This window comes from Diadema setosum, chromosome 19, assembly GCF_964275005.1.
Source record: "Diadema setosum chromosome 19, eeDiaSeto1, whole genome shotgun sequence".
Lineage (NCBI taxonomy): Eukaryota > Metazoa > Echinodermata > Echinoidea > Diadematoida > Diadematidae > Diadema > Diadema setosum.
In genome coordinates, this window is record NC_092703.1 from 10,180,662 (window position 1) to 10,201,999 (window position 21,338).

Consider the following 21,338-nt stretch of genomic DNA (forward strand, 5'->3'; position numbering starts at 1 on the left):
TATGGGCCTGACCATACACAGCCCAGTCGCTGTACATGGTACGTCGCGACAGGGCTGTACGCGCGCGACCACCAACCACTAGGAGAGCGACGTAATCGTATTACGATAGCTTTGAATTTTGATACTTAACATCATTTTTGTCACCTCAAACTCAACGAGTATACTTTTCAATATTTACTCTACATCTGATGCTATCAGTATTCAAATGTACGCAATGAAACTTATCAAACTTGATCATCATATCCAGCATGTCCACACGGTACACAATCTTTCACGCCAGGCCTAACTATACACAGCCCAGTCGCTGTACATGGTACGTCGCGACGTACCGACGGTCAGGAATTGCGCCAGAAAGTGTCATTTATTTGTTCCATGGACTTATCGCAAGTGGTCTCCATGGACTCAGTGTGGCGAACTATTCTTCTGTAATAGAAACATGCATTTAACGTGAGTAAAGTATTCTGTTTAAAGGAGAAAAGTATACATTTTCCTAAGTTTTGTAGTTGTGTTGAGGTTCCTCACTTTGAGGCTGCATGCCGCGCTCGTCAGACGCTGTTTTCGCATAGCGTAACAGCGTCTGCGGGGTGTTTCACAAAGCTGTTCTTAAAGTTAAGAAGGACTTAAGTGCGACTGGTGATCAGTTCTTGTGTGCTATACTTATCAGAATCTCAATAACTCAGCACAAGAACTGATCACCAGTCGCAATTAAGTCCTTCTTAACTTTAAGAACAGCTTTGTGAAACACCTCCCTGGTCGGGCTAGTATGGGCCATGCCATACTTAATTAGATCTAGGCCTACCTACCATTACCAACTTTCAATCAATACAGATTCAGACATATTTCTACAGACTAGCCACAGTGATTTTTAGCTCCCATGTCACCATGGCCACGTCCTGACTGTTTTAATATTACGGTCCCAGTTAAAAGATGCATATTAAGCGGCATAATATTAATCATCCTTTTAATATTCGCTGCATCAGCCATCACGCACGACATGCCGGTGCATAGTCCCGTACATACGAAATTGTGTTCCTTTTCCTTTTCAATACTGATAACATTCATGTCCAGATAGGACTGCAGTCAGATAGGCTATGATAAACAAGATAATGGTAAGTAAATCGTTCAATTTCTAAAAATTAACGAAAAGATGTTACTTACAATCTGGGTAGCATGGCACTTCGTATTATATAGCCGTGCATATTAGACATGTTCGATTTCACATAATAACACGCCAACTGCTGCTTCTTCTATCGCTAAGCTAAAGGCAAAGCTTCGTTCTAGGTGGTTGAAGTACGCCACTGCTAGACAGCTAGCTAGCTAGCTGCAGCAGATCATCATTCTGTGTGTGCCACATGTTCGTAACCCGTATACTCGGCGCGCTTACCGTATGTATTGTCTATGGTTACTAGTATGCAGCGCAGCGCCAGCGCACAGATACAAAGTAAAGCCAGGCCAACACGGTATGGTAATTGCTGTGTTTTGTTCCTGTGTTTTGTTCTTGTCTGGTTCGTTGCAAAAAAATGTGTCAACAATGTGTTTAGACACCATTCCTGCTCAGTTAAGGGTAAGTTTTATTAGTAGAATAGTTTTTGACTGATTTCATTTTGCACGGTGATTTGTTGAATAATTTTCCATAATGATGATAAGTAAATGAAAATAAGTGAGGCAGATTCCAGATATGGTTGCCATCACATTAGAGAAACAATGCCAAATGGGAAGCTTTGCAGATACTCCTATCGAAAACCAGTGGACGGAGATCAAAAACAAGATCCGGTGCCATTTCTCGAGAAAGATGTCCCATCCAAGATAACCTCATCATGCAGGTTTAGCCAACCTTGGATCACAGCAGAATTGAAATGTCTCTCCCGGAAGAAGAAAAGGGCATTCTGGAGATCAAGAGCTGCTGGGAATAAGAATAACCCAGACTAACTTTACACCACTTTTCATACAAGGGACTAAAGAAAACCATGCAAACGGAATGCCGCAGAGCCCACCAGACATATATCTCGGATCTAATCTGTGGAGAAGGTTCCAATGGAGGCAAGAGATTTTGGGCGTACCTGGTACTTGGTACATAAAGAACAAGCGATGGTGTGACAACACTGGAGTATCTCCACTTCTGAAAGATGGTCCTTCGCTGTGACAGCGAAACAAAGGCAGCCGTCTTAAATGATCAGTTCTCCTCTGTTTTTACAAAGGAAGACATGAGCAACATCCCTGACCTCGAAGCCAACCCACACCCAACGATCTGCAGTATTGACATCAGATCTGCAGGTGTTGGAAAAACTGCTATCTAAGATCAACCCGCACAAAGCATCAGGACCTGACAACCTTCCTGGACGCATCCTAAAGGAGTGTTCGACAGAACTTGCACCTGTCCTTACACTACTATTCCAGTCTACTCTGCATCAGGGAGCGATTCCAGTGGACTGGAAATCTGCATTCATCACACCAATCTGTAAGAAAGGCAACCGCCATGATCGCATGAGGCATGCAATTTATAGACCAATCTCTTTGACCTCACTTGTGTGCAAAACACTTGAGCACATACATGTTCTCAGAGATTATCAACCACCTGGAATCTAACAATATCCTATCCAAGAAGCAGCATGGATTTCGAAAGCACCACTCATGCGAATCCCAGCTACTGTTAACCATCCATGACCTCGCCAAGGGACTTGACAATATATAAACAGCAGATAGATGCAGTGTTATTAGACTTCTCCAAGGCGTTTGACAAAGTACCACATGAAAGACTCCTAAGGAAATTAGCCTTGTATGGTATCCAGGGGAACCTTCTTCGTTGGATCAGAGCTTTCCTTCAAGATCGTAAACAACAGGTTGTGCTTGAAGGAACCAACTCACACCCAGCTACTGTCACCTCTGGTGTGCCCCAGGGGACAGTACTTGGCCCACTCCTCTTCTTGACCTACATAAACGATCTACCAAGTTTTGTCCAGTCTGAGTTTCGAATGTGTTGCAGATGATTGTCTCCTTTACCGACACATTAGCTCACAGACGAATGCAGACAGACTCCTGAAGACCTTACCAACATCCAAGGGTGGGAAACCAAGTGGCAGATGTCCCTCAATCCATCCAAGTGTGAAGTCCTGAGAGTGACCAACAAGGTGAAAAATGTCATCCATTCTTCTTATTCTCTTCATGGAGTCAATCTTCCAGTTGTGGACAATGCTAAGTACCTTGGAGTCAGAGCTACCAAGTCTCACACATTCTGCATGAGACTCAAGCATTTAGGGGCCATCTCACGATCTCACGCATCACATCCATTTTTCTCACGCATCGGGCGAAGTCTGCAACTTGGGCCTATAATAATGAGCATAGCTCAAAAGATTAAAGTGATAGTTGCAATTGAAGGTTTATTTCCCTTTTGACTTTCAAAATAAGTAAAAAATAGTCACTTAAGTATGCACCTGATCGCACCATTAAATGCTAAAAATTGAAAAAGCTCCCTACCGTGGGAGGCCACAGGGGGGGGGGGGGGAAACCCCTCCCACACCCTCGCTTGCGCGCACTTTCGCATGCCGAGATGCCGAGTCATGAAAATCTCACTCATAAAATTTTTTTGAACTTGGCATCCCTGTGGAGTACATATCAACTCAAAGCTAAGCTGGAAGACACATATAGACAACACATGTAAAAAGGCCAACAGCACACGAGGATTCCTCCAGAGAAACCTACATGGCTGCCCCAAGAAAATAAAAGAACAAGCCTATATGACATATGTCCGCCCTATCCTTGAATATGCATCAACAGCCTGGGATCCTCACTGCCAAGACCAAATCAGGAAGCTTGAAATGGTTCAGAGGCGTGCCGCTAGGTTTACTCTGGGAGACTTTCACCCTCGACACAGTGTCAGAGATTTTTACCATAGGAATATATACAGAGCTCCTTCTAGTGGTCGTTCATTGTTTACTCAAATCTGTCGTTAACAGTAACTTTAGGTGTGTTTCAGTAAATTTTCTGGTGTCTGGAGTGAGAATCCTCCAGTTTTCAAAAGATTCATAAACTTCTCCCTTAAAACCAAAACTAAGTTTGGGCTTTAAAGTTAAAGGGATGAAATGAAAGGAAAATAAGGGATTTTGGCTAGAGTAGAAATGATAGAAACAAAATCCATCCCTGAAATATTTTCAAATTTGAGTGAATTGAAGCATCCCTTTTCATTTTACTTGAACCCTATCTTTCTTTTTCGGGGGGGGGGGGGGAATTTATTTATTCTTTCACTATAAAGTTTGAATATTCTCGAAGAAAATTCTGGAACATTTAAAAAAAGTGATCGATGTGAATCAGTTTGCATGTTCATTTGTCAAGTTACAATTATTTGATTGCAAAAGCCCCTTTCTGAAAGTTTCTTCCATTGTTTGTTTGCACAGGCAATGTTTCCAGTTGACCCGGTACATGTCTGTTCCTTCAGTGCCAATGACAATGCCTCAAACTTTTCAGCCACATTTCGCCTGAAGTCAAGAACACCTGACAGCTGGCAGCAGTGGCTGCTTACTTTCCAAGAAAAGACAAAAGTAACATGGAGGATAAAGACAACCATGCCAGCACATGGAAGATCTGTAATTTTCAAGGTAGGACCACCCACTAATCATACTAATTTTCAATTTCTTCCATTCTTTAATTGAACAGAGAGGAATGGAGCAACAGTGAGCCAACGTCAATCCAGTCTTCCTTGATTTCAATTTTGTATATGCAAAGCAAGATTTCAGAAAAAAAAAGGTGTTAGATCATGTTGATAAAAACTGCCAAAAGTATGCACCAAATTGCATTTTATAATTACAAATATCAAAATGAAATAAGGCTCTCCCCCCAACATTTTATAAATTTATATTGATTACTAGTATATTGTATATTAATGTGTATTGATGCAATGAATGAACACCTCTGAATAAGAACGGAATGAAGAACACTTGATGACAAAAATAGAGTACAGATCAAATGAGAATGGGTGGCAGCATTTAAAACCTAGCTAAAACTGAAGGGACGTAATGATAGCAAACCAGAACTAAGAAGAAATTAAGTACATGTCGTTAATTGAACTGTCTTGCACAAAATGCACAGGATGTTTGTGGTTCTAAATGTTATTAATACAATACATGTCAAATAGTTATTACAAATAATAGCTATCTTAAATCATTGTGTTTGTTATTGACAAAAACTAATGTGATGTTTACCATTGTAACAAACTTTCTATACTTGTATTGTTGACAGTAAGTATGATTTTGTGCGACCCTGAATTATATTCCTGTAAAACATCTACAAAGTATGCTCTTTTTTATTCAGTCATTTTTAATTGAAATTGCATAAGATTCATTTCTTTTTTTTTTATTTTGACTCTCAAGAAACAATACAGATGCCAACATGGACAGCAGAGGACAAAACGGTATACCAAGTTTCATCCTAAAAACACTGACTGTACATCTACCATGACAGTGACCATCAGAAAGACAGAGTTTTCGAGGAAAAGACAGAGTAGGTAGGTAAAACTCTAGCATTGCATAGTCATCACAGATGGTCTAGATAGTAGATACAATGTTCAATACATGACTCATTAATGTAATTCTGTTCTATCTAATGAGCCAGAGGCAGTCAGGTGTCTTGACTTTAAAGGACAAGTATAAACCAGTTCCAAGTAAATTTTCAAACAAAGAGCAAGAATAGACAAGAACACTGAAAATTTGATCAAACTTGAATAAAAGATAAGGAAATAAAAAAGAAAATATATTAAAGTTGTTCACAATGTACCCAAGGGCCCTAGGGGTAGGGTAGAATAGTCAAGTTATAGTGTGTGTAGATGACAATTACACGACTTGGTAGTGAATATAGAAAAAAAAAATATTATGACATATTTTTTTCTATACATAAACTAGACATTGAGAAGAGTGTATAAGAGTTATTTTATTTTGTTGTTTTTTATCATGGAAGCTGCAGGGGTTAATCACAATAAGCTAAGGCTTGAAATTCCATAAAAATGCAATGAAAATGAGTGTTGCTGCCATGGCATCACAATTGTTCATTGAATTTATACAAATGTATACCCACAGATTTAAGACCTATATATATATATGTTTGACGTACCGGTACCACAAAATTCAAGAGAATTCTTAAGTGTCATTTTCATGTACAAAGCCAAGGGAAAATTTTTAGACAAGGACATCAACTCAGTCATTTGCATATTCACAGGCACTGTTCAATTTTTTTTTTTTCTTGTGATAGAGACTTCAACATTTTATAACCTCTTTGTGTTGGTTTTTTTTTTTTGGGGGGGGGGTGGAAGGGTCTGATTTCAGTCAAATGTTCACAGTTCTTTTCAATTGAAATAATTTCTTGCTCAAACTTACAAGTTCTCTAAGTTTGCCTTCTGGGTTATGTGACCAATATTTTACTTATTTACCTAATTTAAGCACTACATTTAGTGACTGCATGAGCATGTGCCGATCCAGAATTTTATAAAAGAGGGGCCAGATCACCTGAATCCCAAATTCACAACACTTGCAAACCCTTGCTAACCCTGGAAATAACTTGTCAAGTGAATAGACTATTTGACCATAGCCTATTGTATTCACTGCACACATGATTACCTTTTTTTTTTTTTTTTTTGTTCTGCATACAGGAGCTCAGACACCCACATGCCGGAGTGGCCAACTGAAGTGAGTATCACTTGGACTCACAATCATGCGTCAAGCATCCCTGCCTCACTCAAGTACAGGGATGTTGGAGAGGAGGCAGTGAAGAAACTGCAAGAACTGTTTGAACAGGGGCATTCTCCTCAAACCGCCCTCACAACACTGCATAGTGATATGCAAGTCGATGACCCTGAGGGCTACATCACAAAGTCTGCGGATAGAGCTGTGTGCCCCGACCTCCAATTTTGTTATAGGTAAACAATTCTTATCATTGCCCTTATGATCACCAGTATCACAATCATCATCATGCATTGACCCTAAAAATGCCAGATCAACGTTTCAACAACGGAGTACCAAATTCACATAAACATGCAGTCATGCATGCAATTATTGTAATGCCTATTGAATTGTGAGAACTGGATTTTATGCATGATTGATTCTATATTGTTTAGTGTGTCCCTGTGTCACTTATGTTTTCTCATCAACTTGTCTTCTTATTAGTGGACAAAGATTCAAGGAAGTAAATTCTGCTTCCAAATAAATCTGGCACCCAAATAAAAAGCAATTTAAGAGCACATTAAAGCCCCAGGGGAGTTTAATATTATTGAAGTTTTATCAATCTTTCGAAAATTAAAGCATTTTCACTCCAGGTACTGGGAAATAAAATCAAACATATCTAAAGTTACTGTTAATGAATTGTGAGAACTGGGTTTTATGCATGAGTGCTTCTATTGTTAAATGTGTCCCTATGTCACTTATGTTTTCTCGTCAAACTTGTCTCCTTATCAGTGGACAAAGATTCAAATCAGAGGGCTTGAAGTTGTAGGAAATGAAATGAATAATACGATTGAATGCAATATAATTTCATGCAAAATGAACCAATACAAAACATTAATATAGTAAAATGGCTGAAAACTTTCATCTGGTTTGCCTGACATGACTCTAATTTTTACAAAGTTCCAGCATAGGTCATTTAGGATATTTATATCCAGTGATTTATGACTAGTTCTTTTTTTTTTCTTTTTTCATTTTTCATTTCGTTTATTTTCCACAAATAGATATAGCATGAACTTAATATTGCAATAATATAACAAATGAAAAAAAAAGCAGATAAATTGCACTGTACAAAAGAATGATTACAAACAATATTAATGATAATGCACATTAAGTATAACAAGTTTAAGATGTGGAAGGAGCCTATTTAAAAGGAATGCTTGTCAATTATAGGCCCCTGTAAAGAAATAAAAGTGTGTACTAAATACTGCATTATTTGCATAAAAACATAATGGGTAATTAAAGTAACCAAGAACATAACAAAATGAAATAAATAAATAAAGTCCAAAAACTGCCGTTTGTAGCTATATTTTTCGCTTTGGAAATTAAGGGGGGCGCACCGGGCGAAAACTGCTGGCAATTATTGGCAGCAAAATCAATAGAATAGAATAATCAAATGCGAGCGAGCGAGGCGAGCCAGCTTCAAAATTTTGACATTTTACAGTCCAAAGACTCCCGTTTGTCGCTGTATTTTTTTTTTTTTCGCTTTGGAAATTAAGGGGGGCACACCGGGCGCAACTGCCGGCAATTACTGGCAGCAACATCAGGAGAATGGAATAATGATTTAATGCGAGCGAGCGAAGCGAGTGAGCATGAAAATTTTGATATTTTACAGTCCCCAAAACTGTCCTTTATGGCTGTTATATATATATATATATTTTTTTTTCTTTTTGCTTTGGAAATTAAGGGGGGGCGCACCGGGCGAAAACTGCTGGCAATTACTGGCAGCAAAATCAATAGAATGGAATAATGATCAAATGCGAGCGAGCGAAGCGAGCGAGCTTCAAAATTTTGACATTTTACAGTCCAAAGACTGCCGTCTGTCGCTGTATTTTTTTTTTTTCGCTTTGGAAATTAAGGGGGGGGGCACACCGGGCGAAAACTGCTGGCAATTACTGGCAGCAACATCAGGAGAATGGCATAATGATTAAATGTGAGCGAGCGAAGCGAGTGAACTTAAAAATTTTGACATTTTACAGTCCCCAAAACTGTCGTTTGTGGCTGTTTTTTTTTTTCCCGCTTTGGAAATTAAGGGGGCGCACCGGGCGCAACTGCAGCTGTTAGTCAGTGGCAGCAACATTAGGAGAACAGCATAGCGGTTAAATGCGAGGAAGCGGAGCGAGCGAGCTTTAAAATTTTTACATTTTACGCTCAAAAAACTGCCGTTTGTAGCTATATTTTTCGCTTTTGTTTGTCCCACTTTTATGGGGGAACCATCCCCCCCCCCCCCCCCATCGACGCCTCTGCATAATGAGGGTGCTTTTGTTAAGTGAAAGATCTGCTACACACCCTTTGATAAATTAGGGAAATATACGTCAATGTCAAAAGTGTACAAAGTTTATCGAAAGGGATCCTGTATAGCGCAACTTTTGCATGTTTATGATTGCAATGCAACGATCTGGTGCATAGTTCTGGCGATATTTGGACAATTTTCCATTTAGAAAGTTCGAGATTTGTCCTCATCTCGGGAATTGCTTGGGGGATAAATGATTTGTCTGCTTAAACACTTCCGTAGGGGTGGGGCAAATGCCCCTTTGCCACCCCCCCCCCCCCCATAGACTCGACGCCAATGATCTTCCCTGGGTATGCCCATAGATGTATCCTGATTGAGTCATCAGTCACTGTTATTTCTCAGGAATGATTCAGGAAATGGAGGGGGTTCAATTATGGCTATATAGTTTTTGTTATTGTTTTTTTTTGTTTCTTTTCGTACATATTTTGCAGATGGTCCCCAGTTACTCGCTTCATAGCATGTTTACATGTAGGCCTATACTATTTGATGTTGTCAACGTCTGAGCCACACCTTACAGTGCATGTCGATTTTACTTTCTTCGGGAGCAAGTGAAGCGAGCGAGCGCTTGAGAAAATTATACATTTTCCTACAAGATAGAATACTGTTCAGCTCTGTTACCTGTCTGAAGGCCGGCGTACAAACGTCATGCAATATGCCAAAATTGATACAATCACATTTCTGCTTCCTCCATTTTTTTCCCCTCAAAATTCAGGGGGGGATGATTGTACAGGCCATCCCCCCCTCCTCCATTTCAGGGGGGGATATATCCCCCCCATCCCCCGGGATTTACGCCCATGCTGCCAGGGTAGAAGAAACAAACAAGAGCAACTATATACCAATAAACCGTATGGCAATAAGATTAAGAGGAGAAAAGAATCAATCAGTTCATACTTGTTTTAAAAATTAAATGAACTTAAGTCAAATCAAATCACTTTTAGTGTAAATGTTTTTATTACACTTGTAGTGAAGTTGATAGGTCTTCAATAGGAAACTGTCTGGCACACAAGTTATATTGAAATGCTTCATGATGATCTTCCATTATTGGTTACCTGTGAAATTTGGAATAATTAATGATATATGAGTTTTGCAAATTGTGATTATTTCTACTCTGCAGACTGTACCACCATATCTTTAAGCAAAATTATAAAGCAGGGGATGTACAAGGGATGATTGACGCCATTGAAGATAGAGTCATCGCCCCATACAACACTGAGGTGGGAATGAAGTGTGCAGCCATGGCCAAAGAGGATGACCACATCATCATAGCCATTTGCACACCAATGATGAGAAGGGTGCATACGACAAGGCAGAGTGGAGAGATGGTGTTCGTAGATTCCACAGGTACTGCAGGCCTACTGAAATTTGTATAATGATATGCTTACAAATTAGAAGTAAATGGAAAAGGCACAGTATAGAATACTTGGAAGATATATAACTTTTTAGGAGGCATTCATATTCATGATTCTAGACACCTTGTAACAGAAGATGATTTTGTTCAAAGTTTTTTTTTTTTAAGTATATACTACATAAGTATACTAGAAAGATACATCTTTTGATCGTGCTCTAATGTCACACGACTATCACATTGTGTAGCAAGCACCAGTCGATTGTAATGGCATAGAAGTCTCTATTCATATGCATCCACTTTGATTATATATTATATACTTTGTACGTGTTTTATGGATGTTGAAGATGTCAATGGGCCATCAAAGAGGACTTGGTAGGAAAGAGTCTATATCATGTGATATGTAAACACAACATGGGTAGCATTTTGGGCTTCATTGCCAGCTAGTGTATGTGATTGCATGCATATGTTCATCACTGTAAATTAGGCATTCACTGCAAATGCCACCTTTTTGGATATGGTTGATCAGCACATCACATACAAACAAATCTTTATGTTAGAATAAAATCTTAATTACCAGTCAAAAGTGTGTCTTATGCTTGTGAAAAATTGATACCTCTTGCGAGATCGGATGCTTTCAATTATTACTATCACCATTTGATGATATAGCCCCAGTATAGTTTAAGTGTTATTGAAGAAGTTAATTTTTATCAATCATGTGAAAAGTGGAGCATTCTCACTTAAGACAACAGAAAATATAATCAACACATTTAAGATTACTGTTAATGAAAAATATTAAGCAACCACTAGAGGGAGCTCTGAACACATTCCTTGGGTAAAATCTTGGGGGCAGGCATCCCGATATATTAAATTTTTTTGTAAGCAATCCCCAAAATAGTTGGTTTTGGAGAAACAATTCACAGGGCTTTAAGAGCTCATAAAGCTCTATAAACTAAACCAGTTAAGGATAAATTTATTATTTTTTATGGATTACCAAACCATACTTTGGAAACTACCTACAGGTGGTTTAATTATTACAAAACTCATTTTGCAGGTAATGTTGATCGACACGGTAGTCGAGTATTTATACTCCTAACACACAACAGTGCCGGTGGTCTACCTCTGGGCGTTATGATTACATCATCTGAGCAGCAGAGTGTGATAGAGAAGGGTTTGCAGCTCCTCTCTGAGGTGATGCCGCCTGATTGCTTCAACGGCCGAGGAGCAGCTGGGCCAATCGTCTTCATGAGCGATGACAGCACAGCAGAGCGGATGGCACTTGGGAATGTCTACCCCTCCTCCACCCTGCTACTGTGCACATTTCATGTGCTCCAGGCTGCATGGCGCTGGCTGTGGGACAGTAAACATGGAATTCCTAAATCTGCCAGACAAGCCCTCTTCCAGAACATCAAGCGCATCATGTATGCATCAACCCCTGTAGAAGCTGCCACAGTGTTCTCAAATGCTACTGAAGACCCTCTCACATTAAGGTATGCCTGTTTGATGTACACATTGTAGACTCAATACTTAAATAAAAAAAATAATCCATGGAAAGATCAAAATAAATAGAGTAGTCAATATAGTTAAAGAAGAGCAGGCCGGATTGGTAATTTTAAAATTTTAAAAAGGCGGAAATGCTCGGATGATATTTGAATGAAACCAGCTAGGGTGCATAACATGCCATCAATCATGCATGAAATGATGAATTGAGTGGATTTAGGATTGTTTTGATTAAACAGGTCAAATGTCACAGGTCTGTTTTCATATAATTTCAGCAAATTAATGTAGTGACAAAATGTGACCCTCTCAATTAGATTTCACAGAAATTCAGGTTAAATGTTTACTACGATGCAATAAAAACTGACTATAAAGACTGAGGTCCATCATGTGTTAGCTAGAACCACGTCAGATTGACTAAATTCATGCATGAAGTGAAATTTGCAACCAAAGCTGTGCAAACGCAAACTGTTGCAAATCAAAGTACTTGAAATTGGCATGGCAGTGCCAATTTATCTTCAAAGGTCTTCTTACTCTTTATATTGTTTGCAGCTGTTACAATGCATGCATGTAATCATGATGAACGTTGACGAACTTGAGGAAACTATTTATGTATTGTTATGTGGAAACATGCGATTTAGCAGTCACAAATTCTAGCACTTTTCAGATGATCCGACTTTAACATACTTTTGTGAATTATCGCCACTTGCCTATTTCATTCTTATAGCTATAGCACATCTAGCTTGTGTGTTAACCCGTACACTGCCTTCGTTATTCTGTACTACATTCAGCTAGTGCATGCATCTGTACTGGTATGCCAATATGTACTGCGTAACATACACACATATGTATTAATTGTAACAACACCCTGGTAGATCTAATGTGAACATGGAGACAGCTACTGCCTGCTAGGTCTCCTGCTAACTCCAACAAAATCTGTAATAGCCTTTACCTCAATCAGTATGTTGGATACTGATTAATTGTGAACCCATCGCTACCAACCACGCAGTGTGAAACACACCACATACGCCTTGAAAATTGAGGAAAAGTGAATGAAATTCCAGTAATGGGACGTTGAGAAATATACAGACACATGCATCAGTGAATTTTTGTAAGTTTCCTCCTTCAACTTCTAATTTCATTGTCTGTAGATTTCCTAAGTACCTTGACTACCTGAATGCACTGTATGAGAGGCGACCCCTGTGGGGACTGTCATTGAGATCATCACTTCTTGTCCATGGAAACAACACCAATAATTATGTCGAAGCTGCGATGAGGGTGCTGAAAGACAACATTCTCCACAGTACAAAAGCCTTCAACATCCCTCAACTAGTGCACTTCATCTTGTCTCGCCTTGAACCACACTACCAGAGAAGGCTTATTGCTGTTGCAAACCAAAGACCCATGACCTCTCCTCGAATGAGGCCTACAAGCTGCCAAAAGGAAGATATCTCGAAGGTATATTTTAAAGCTATTATACTTTGCCACCATAGCATATAGCAGTAGCATTGATTCTTCCCCTGCCCTTTGAGTGGTTCATTGATCCAAGTTTAATGATAAAATCTATTTTCAGTCAGCCGAATGAAAATAATTTCTGATCCAGAAAACTTAATAAAAATTGAATGTATCTACTGTATACATATATACATACATATATATATGTATATATATATATACATATATATGTATGTATATATGTATACAGTAGATACCACAAAAAAAGTACGTTCCCCTTTATTCAAAGTAACACAACTTCTTGAAAAGGGGGTTTCCAGCAATGCAATTTGGCAGTCATGTTCTTCAACTAATGGGCTCACTTGTGTGTAAAAATCCATTGAGTTATGCATGAGTGAGCACACATCAAAGGGGCAAATGTCACTTTTCAAAAGTCACAAGTGTTCTGTTTTAGGGAGAAAATTTAGCAGAAAATTGGCAAATTCAGTTTCAAATGCATGTTTCAAGTGCTATTTTTGTCATGTTTTCAATGATCAGACACTATCCCATGGATCTGGATATTTTTAACGGTTATTTTCAACAACAAAAAAATCATTTTTGAAGGAAATTTGCAATTTGCAGCGTTTTCATACATATTGATCTTAGCCAGAAAAGGGGGGTCGAAACAAAGTAATTTACACCTTAAATTTATGCCTGTTCAACCATAAAAACTGCTGGGATATGTGGATGGGGGTCTAAAGATTGGCATTACATCAAAAACTCTCTTTCAATGTACACGAGAAACAAAATTCATGAAATTCTTTGTAGAAGAGCTTACAAAAAGACCCTTGTGACTTTTGAAAAGTGACATTTTTCCCTTTTATGAGTGTGCACTCAGACTTAGCATATTGGAACATATTGATTTTCATACACAAGGTAGCTAGATAGTTGAAAAATGGTCCTGCCAAATTTTTTTACTGGACACCCCTCCTTTATAAAGTTATGCTCCTTTTTAAAAGGGGGGACTTAATTTTTTTGTTTTATATATGTGACCCGCTACAACAAAAGGATCCTAAAGTCGCAGACGGGTGAGCCGAGAAAATCGTGTTTGAAGTCGGATCACTAAAATTTGTCAAAATGTTCAGATTTCTGTTTTTAACATAATTTTGTAGTCTAATGTATCTTCTATCATCTGCTGAAATTTCGAAGCTAAATGATCAATGGAAAGGCCTGAAAATAGCATTTTTCTGGGCCATGCTGGGCTCGCCCGTCAGCGACTTTAGGATCCTTTTGTTGTAGCGGGTCACATATACATATATATATATATATATATATATGTAAAGGGTGGCCCAATAAAAAAGGATCAGTGGATTTTCAGGACCTTGCCTTAACTTTCAGTTATTAATTTTTACCTCTGTAGAAAGAACCTCTGTTTTCATAGTAAAATAACACATAATCATCATTTTCGGTTGAGAACATTTGATGTTATGACTGATTTGATTAAGACTGTCATTTTCAAGAACTGCCTAATTCAGAGGTTTGGGGCATGATTAATGAATCAATATTTATAATTGATTTTTAGGACAATGCTGATCATTGTGTATATTTTTCATTTTGCGGATAGAACATCGTCTTGTCACTATAACACTAAATTCTCCAAATTTGGTTGGAGTGATTTCCTTAGGAATTTCATTTTTGGGGTTTGCTCTCATTACTCATTATCGTCCCTATAGGAACTAAAAAACTGGTCAAATCTCGAAAGTGACAATTCAAAATAAACAACTCACAAAAATAAACTCCCAAACCAAATTTGATGATCTTTGTGTTTGGGATATGTTGTAAAGTTTTTGAAATACAGTCAAACCTGTCTATAGCGGCCACCCAAGGAATACGGAAAAAGTGGCCGTTATAGACAGGTGGCTGCTATAGACAGGTAATCCAACTTTGTGTACATTGCCTACATGTACATGTATCATCGTTGTATACATCTATAAACACTTACATGTACATGTATGTGTGTACGTATGCACACGTGTGTATCATGCATAAAACAATGCCGGCGTTATGAAATTGTTGCACAGTACCGTCGCATGTGCACAGTCATGAAGAAAACTTAACACTAGTGCATTATTGGGACTGAATAAGTGACGAATGCAACGGTGGCGATCACTGAATGTTGCCCAGGAATGACTCGCACGGCTAAAAAGCAGAAAAACACGCTGAATTATCGGCTCGGCTACGGCTCCATCAGGTTTTTGGCGGCTATAGACAAGTTAAAATCTACCACGGGAAACAAAATTTGTGGCCGCTGGCCGCGTTAGACAGGTGGCCGCAATACACAGGGTCTTTAACATGGCTTTTCTCTCGGGGGGGATTTTTCAGTGGCCGCTATAGACAGGTGGCCGCTAAGGCAGGTTTGACTGTACAGTCAACCTTGCATGCCTAAATTCAATCTGTTGGGAGTTGGGACTAAAGAATTATAGCTTCGACTTATAAACTTCAACACAATATTTATGAGGGGTAAAAAGTTAAAAATAAAAGAATGTGAAATGAAGAGGACTTGATAAGACCTTCGTGATTATTCGACTTGTGCGAGTTTGAATTAGGCAAGGTTTATTGTATGATCGATATTCATTTGAAATGGGGCAGTTGCTCAAGTTGCATAATATGATACATGAATCAGGTGAACCCTTTTTCAGTCAGACTAGTTTTAATACATGTAGTTATATTAAATTCAAAACCAGTGAGCAAGGAGCCATGGTGTAACATGGTGCATTGTCCTTGAATTCTATCAGTATTTATTTCCATGAAACTTGACTTTTTAGTTCCAAGGTTGTTGTGAGAGGTGTAAGTCTTTTCATTATAAATGATTTCAGCTTGATTAGTTGGTAAACTCACTTCAGGGTACGTAGATAATGGACACAATGTATAAAAGTAGTTGGGCAATTCCGCGGTTAGTAATGTTACATTTGAACAAATTTAGATATTTGTTTTTACCACTAAATTACCATTTATTCATTTCAAGTCAAAATTATGTCAAAAACATGTTCATCCTTCCCAGGTTTATGATACAGAAAAGAATGAACACAATCCAAGAAATATTAGAATTGCTATAGCAACTTAAAGGGCTGGTTAGTAACGTTACGAAAAAAGGACATGACAAAAAAATCAATGTCTTGTAACAAAAAGTGTGCAAAAATTCAAGTTACTTCAAACAAAGTGTTGCATTAATTTCAATTATTGCATCATGACAAATGTTCATGCAAATCTTTTTAGCAGTTCGACCGATAATTTTTTAGCTAGACCCCCAAAAGCATGGTTAGTAATGTTACGGTTAGTAACGTTACATTTGTCTGGAGTAATTCCGCAAGTCATTTCACCCTTTTGTAATTGACAAAATGTCACATTACTTCTGGAGTATTTAAATGTATTCATCTTTTACTCTTTAGCAAAACTTTGAGAAAAAATTTCAAAGGAACCCACTGTAATTTGCATTTAAGTGAATTTCAGCATCCCCAGTCCCACATGTACATTTTAAATGATGGTTTTAGATCTCGCAAAATCAATAAATACGAAAAATAAAATCTACTGAATTTGAAAGACCCTAATGATTGGTGAACATCCATGGCATTAGTTGATACCTAGATCAAAGGGTAATGTAAAGAGGCACATTTCTTTTATCCATGTCATGTCCACCTAACTGTGGAATTGCCCAGTTGCGTGATTGTACTTTCAAGTACCAATTCCATGTTACAATGATTGTATTATATATTTCTTAATCTCACTTCAGACTGGAGAAATGACATATGAAGTGAGAAGTAGTGATGGCTCCAGTACCTACCTTGTGGATATGAGTCTTGGTGTGTGCTCCTGCAATGCTGGCCTAACTGGAGATGCATGCAAACACCAAGCTGCCATTCACTTCCATCTCAAGGTTGCAAGCGATAACTTCCTACCCAGTACACCGGAGGAGCGAGCCACCATGCTGAACATAGCAACTGGAAGTGAGTATTTCTTTATGTTTAATTCATAGTACTCTTGAAATGTAACCACTTTCCCCATGTTGTAACTCATTGAAGACGATTAGATTTAGCTACATGTTCTACGTGTATTTTCCATACAACAACCCAAGATGTGTCAGGAATAGTCATCAACAGGTTCAGTACATTTCATTTGTTTTTTAGCTCACCTGAGTCAATAAAGCTCTAAAAAGCTATTGCCATCCATTTTTACATGTCATCGGTAATGTGTTGTTTGTAGTTTGTCTTCCGTCGTCCATAAACTTGTACATATTCATCTTCTTTTCCAGAATGGGTGGTCAGACTTTAGCAAAACTTTTTCATACTGCTGTAACAAGTGAACTCCATTCCCATCATTATTTTCCCATTTTCCCATCATTACATCATTATTCTATTATTGGGTTCTACATATCGTGGACTCATTTAAAAAAAAAGAACTATCTATTCTTTATACCTCAAACTATAACTTTTACCAAAGGAAAAATGGAAATTTATCTTATATCTCTTACATGTTGTAATAAGTATATATTGCTGATTCTGCATATTCTACATGTCTTGCCTAGCAATAAACATAATTACAGATTCAAAAGATGTAGTTCATGAAAAAAAAACATTTATTTATTTTTTTTTTTTATTTCTGAAATGTTTGCAAAGATTCTTGTGTTATCATGTGATTCAATGCTTGAGACAACCAATAACAAATATACAAAACAAAAAGAAAACACTAATCACAATAAACATCACTAAAATTAAACACCCGCATGACTTTAATTACAGTTTTCTGCACATGTGGACAAACAAAAAATTACATGCAAATAACTGCTTGTATACTCCTGTGAAAATATGATGAGACAAGCTTCAGATTATTCCTTGGCAGAACTCTCATGATAACATTTCTGTGATACCTCATTTCTATTACACTCATCACTTTGCGTTCTCCAGTAAATGCGATAAGGCAAATCTGCACACACGGGTATATCTGCTAGTGAAATGTAACAAGAACCATTTATTTGTATCTTTAAAGTCAATGCTACTGCCTTCCCAGCTGATTGGTTTGCACCACTCCAAGGCCAACAGGACAGTCCAGATGATGGTACAGCCTCTGATGTGAACATTGGAGAAAGACAAGAGATAGACCCCTTCCTTGAGGAAACCACTGATCAGCCCACGGAATGCTGGAATGAACCGCTGGAAGAACCAATCTCCACACATGGTTATTTTTTGTTGTTGCTATCAATTAAATAGTAAATTGTCAAATATTTAAAGATAATTAGCTGAAATCCAAGGTAAGAATTAATGACAGAGCTTGAATAACAGCTAATGTGATGTAAAGGGAGAGATGTAAGAAATGAGGTGGGGAGTTATTGCGATTGCCTTTTGTCCGTCCTTTGTCCGTCGTCTGTCGTGCGTCATGCGTAAACTTTTACCATTTTCATCTTCTTCTCTAAAACCGATGAAAATTGCAACTTAGGCTTATTCGATTTGTGTTATAGGTATTTATTAGTACTATTATTATCTGGTATATTTTCATTACTATTATTATTATTGTCATTTTATTGTGATTATTTCATTATTGTTATACATACAGTTCAGAGTTAATATCTAGATTTGCAATATGGGCTGAAGGGGAATATGTTTGTTATTGTTAGAATTAAAGTATGGGTATATTTCTGGGAAACTGACTGGGACTGAATGGAAGCATCTCATTTAAGTATTCGTTTATTCCTGTATTTCTTCTTAATTTATTTGATTTTTCTTGGAGGAAGAGGAAGTTATATGATATATTCAGTTATTTCTTCTGTACACACTAACTACCTCTCGATAAATGACCCTTGACAATACTCTTACTCTCCCTCTCATATAAGCAACATATTGGTCCACTTCCAGACAAATCACCTCTGAAAATTATACCCCTATATTATTATTGCTGAAGAACATCTTTTAAAAAATCAATTAGGTGCATTTGTTCCTTAAGATCTTATCTTTACTTCTGAAATTCCCAGCTGGAAAATATGTAGAAAACAATTGTACATAAATCGCTAAACTGTTCATGTATAAATCTTTTTTTTTATAAAGAACCAGTAATTTTTCTCCTTTCCATAGCTTGTAGATTATTTTTGCTTGTTCTCTCAAACTCATTTGATATCTTCATAAGGCACAAACTGGATGATGATAAACACGGGATGATTTTTTGGGGGGTTTATTAAAAGGTGGTGATTGTGATCATGGCATCACGGATGGACATTTTCAAAAATAAATGAAAATGAATTGTTATGAAACTAAGTGATTATATATAACTAGTTATTTTATGATTTATTGTCCTTCTCAAAAACTCTGATTATCATATTTTACCACTGCTAAAGGAATTGCACTGGCTGCCCATTCGCCAAAGAATTGATTTCAAGATATTGATGCTGGTTTATAAAGCTCTGAATGGTCAGGCCCCTGGTTATATCAGTGAATTATTGAACTTTAAATCTCAGACTCATAGCCATAATCTCCGCAGTACTAATGATAGATTGACATTGCAGATACCCCAAATCAAAACAAAAGTTACCTTTGGTGACCGATCATTTTCTTGTGCAGCCCCTAGGATGTGGAATAGATTACCATTAGACATTCGGAAATGTCAGACTTTAAATAGTTTTAAATCAAAAGTGAAAACTTTTTTGTTTTAGCATGGGCTTATTTCTTTTTGTACTTCCCATGCAGCATTGTGCAACATAGGAACTTAAGAGCTCTTGAAGCGCAGTAGAATATATAGACATAGTTTCTGTGCTTAATAAATGATTTATTATTATTATTATTATTATTATTTTAACCCCCAGATGCTGACACGTCGCAAGAATGTGCAAATCTGGCCTTGATGTTTGATACGCTAAAGAGCAAGCTGCAACATGACCCGGAAACCTTCAAAGAGCCAGTGAATGCAATGTTTCGTACATTCCAAAAGATGACAGACAGCAACATCATATCAGCTATGTTCATGTTTGGAAAATATGGTGCAACTAACTTGGCTCCGCGCAAGTTCATTGGTGCACCACTTAAGTCACACGGCCCAAGTATTGGTGTACAACCAACTGCAGTAGCGCGGCGAAAGGCTGCAATGGGGGGGAGGAGACATCGGACATCTGGCCGCCCTTCTAAACGTGCAGCTGTGGCAGAGCATGACTACTCAAGGACAAGGACGGAGCGTGTTCTTGGAGTTCATGCAACCAAGAGATCCCGAGTTGCTGCTCCTCACTCTTTGAGTCATGCTACAAGCGTGAATATGGCTTTAGGAGAAACTCAAAGTGCCCAATAAGTCTTTGAAATGCAATATAATTCAAGTGGGGCTCTTGAGGAACTCTGAAATCTTGGCAAAACCAGGAAATGCCATTCCATGGATGGGAAAATTTACAAAATCAAAAGCTTTTAACCAAATTTCATGGTCTAGGTGTCACCATCTCTGTAATGGAAACGATGTAGATGTTCTATCCAGCCAGGTAAAAAAGATTCTGACCTATATTGTACATTTTACCACAAAATGCTACTCCTTTGCCATTTCTAACCCGATTTCGATTCCGTTTGCGTTATGTGATGGCACTAGTTGAGGGCTTCAAAACTTCTACACAGAATTTTTGACCTACACAGAATTTTGACCTATTGCGATCGCTCTTCGTCCGCAAGGGCGGATTCTTCTTGAGAACCCCTTGACCGATTTTCACCAAACTCAGCAGGTAGCATCCCTAGGGGAATAGGATCTCAGTTTGTTCAAGTGGGCACCATACCCCTCCTGGGGGGACCCCAGAGAGGCCCAACCCCCCCCCCCCCCCAAATTAAGGAATCTTAAAAAATCTCTAGAACCAGAAGTGATAGAGCTAAGTTAATACTATGAATTAGTACATTGATGACTGTAGTTTCAAGTGTGTTCATGGCGAAATCAGGGGTGCCCCCCTTGGGACCCAGGGGAGGGTGGTGGGGAGGGGTCCTAATGAGGCCCAAATTGTACATTTTCGTCTTTTTCTTGAAAATGCCATTATGAATTTCCACCAAAGTTGGCAGGTAGC

General features: G+C 38.2%; 1 protein-coding gene across 1 annotated transcript; it reads left to right on the forward strand.

Moving 5' to 3' along the window:
• Nucleotides 1-1,522: 1,522 nt before the first annotated feature.
• Nucleotides 1,523-20,593, forward strand: LOC140242766 (uncharacterized). The gene is made up of 10 exons (XM_072322524.1): nucleotides 1,523-1,564; nucleotides 4,392-4,592; nucleotides 5,364-5,497; nucleotides 6,635-6,901; nucleotides 10,109-10,335; nucleotides 11,394-11,829; nucleotides 12,988-13,294; nucleotides 17,061-17,274; nucleotides 18,314-18,502; nucleotides 20,118-20,593. Exons 1-10 carry the CDS (start codon nucleotides 1,532-1,534, stop codon nucleotides 20,591-20,593), a joined length of 2,484 nt encoding a protein of 827 aa, XP_072178625.1. The 5' UTR covers nucleotides 1,523-1,531.
• The last annotated feature ends 745 nt before the right edge of the window (nucleotides 20,594-21,338 follow it).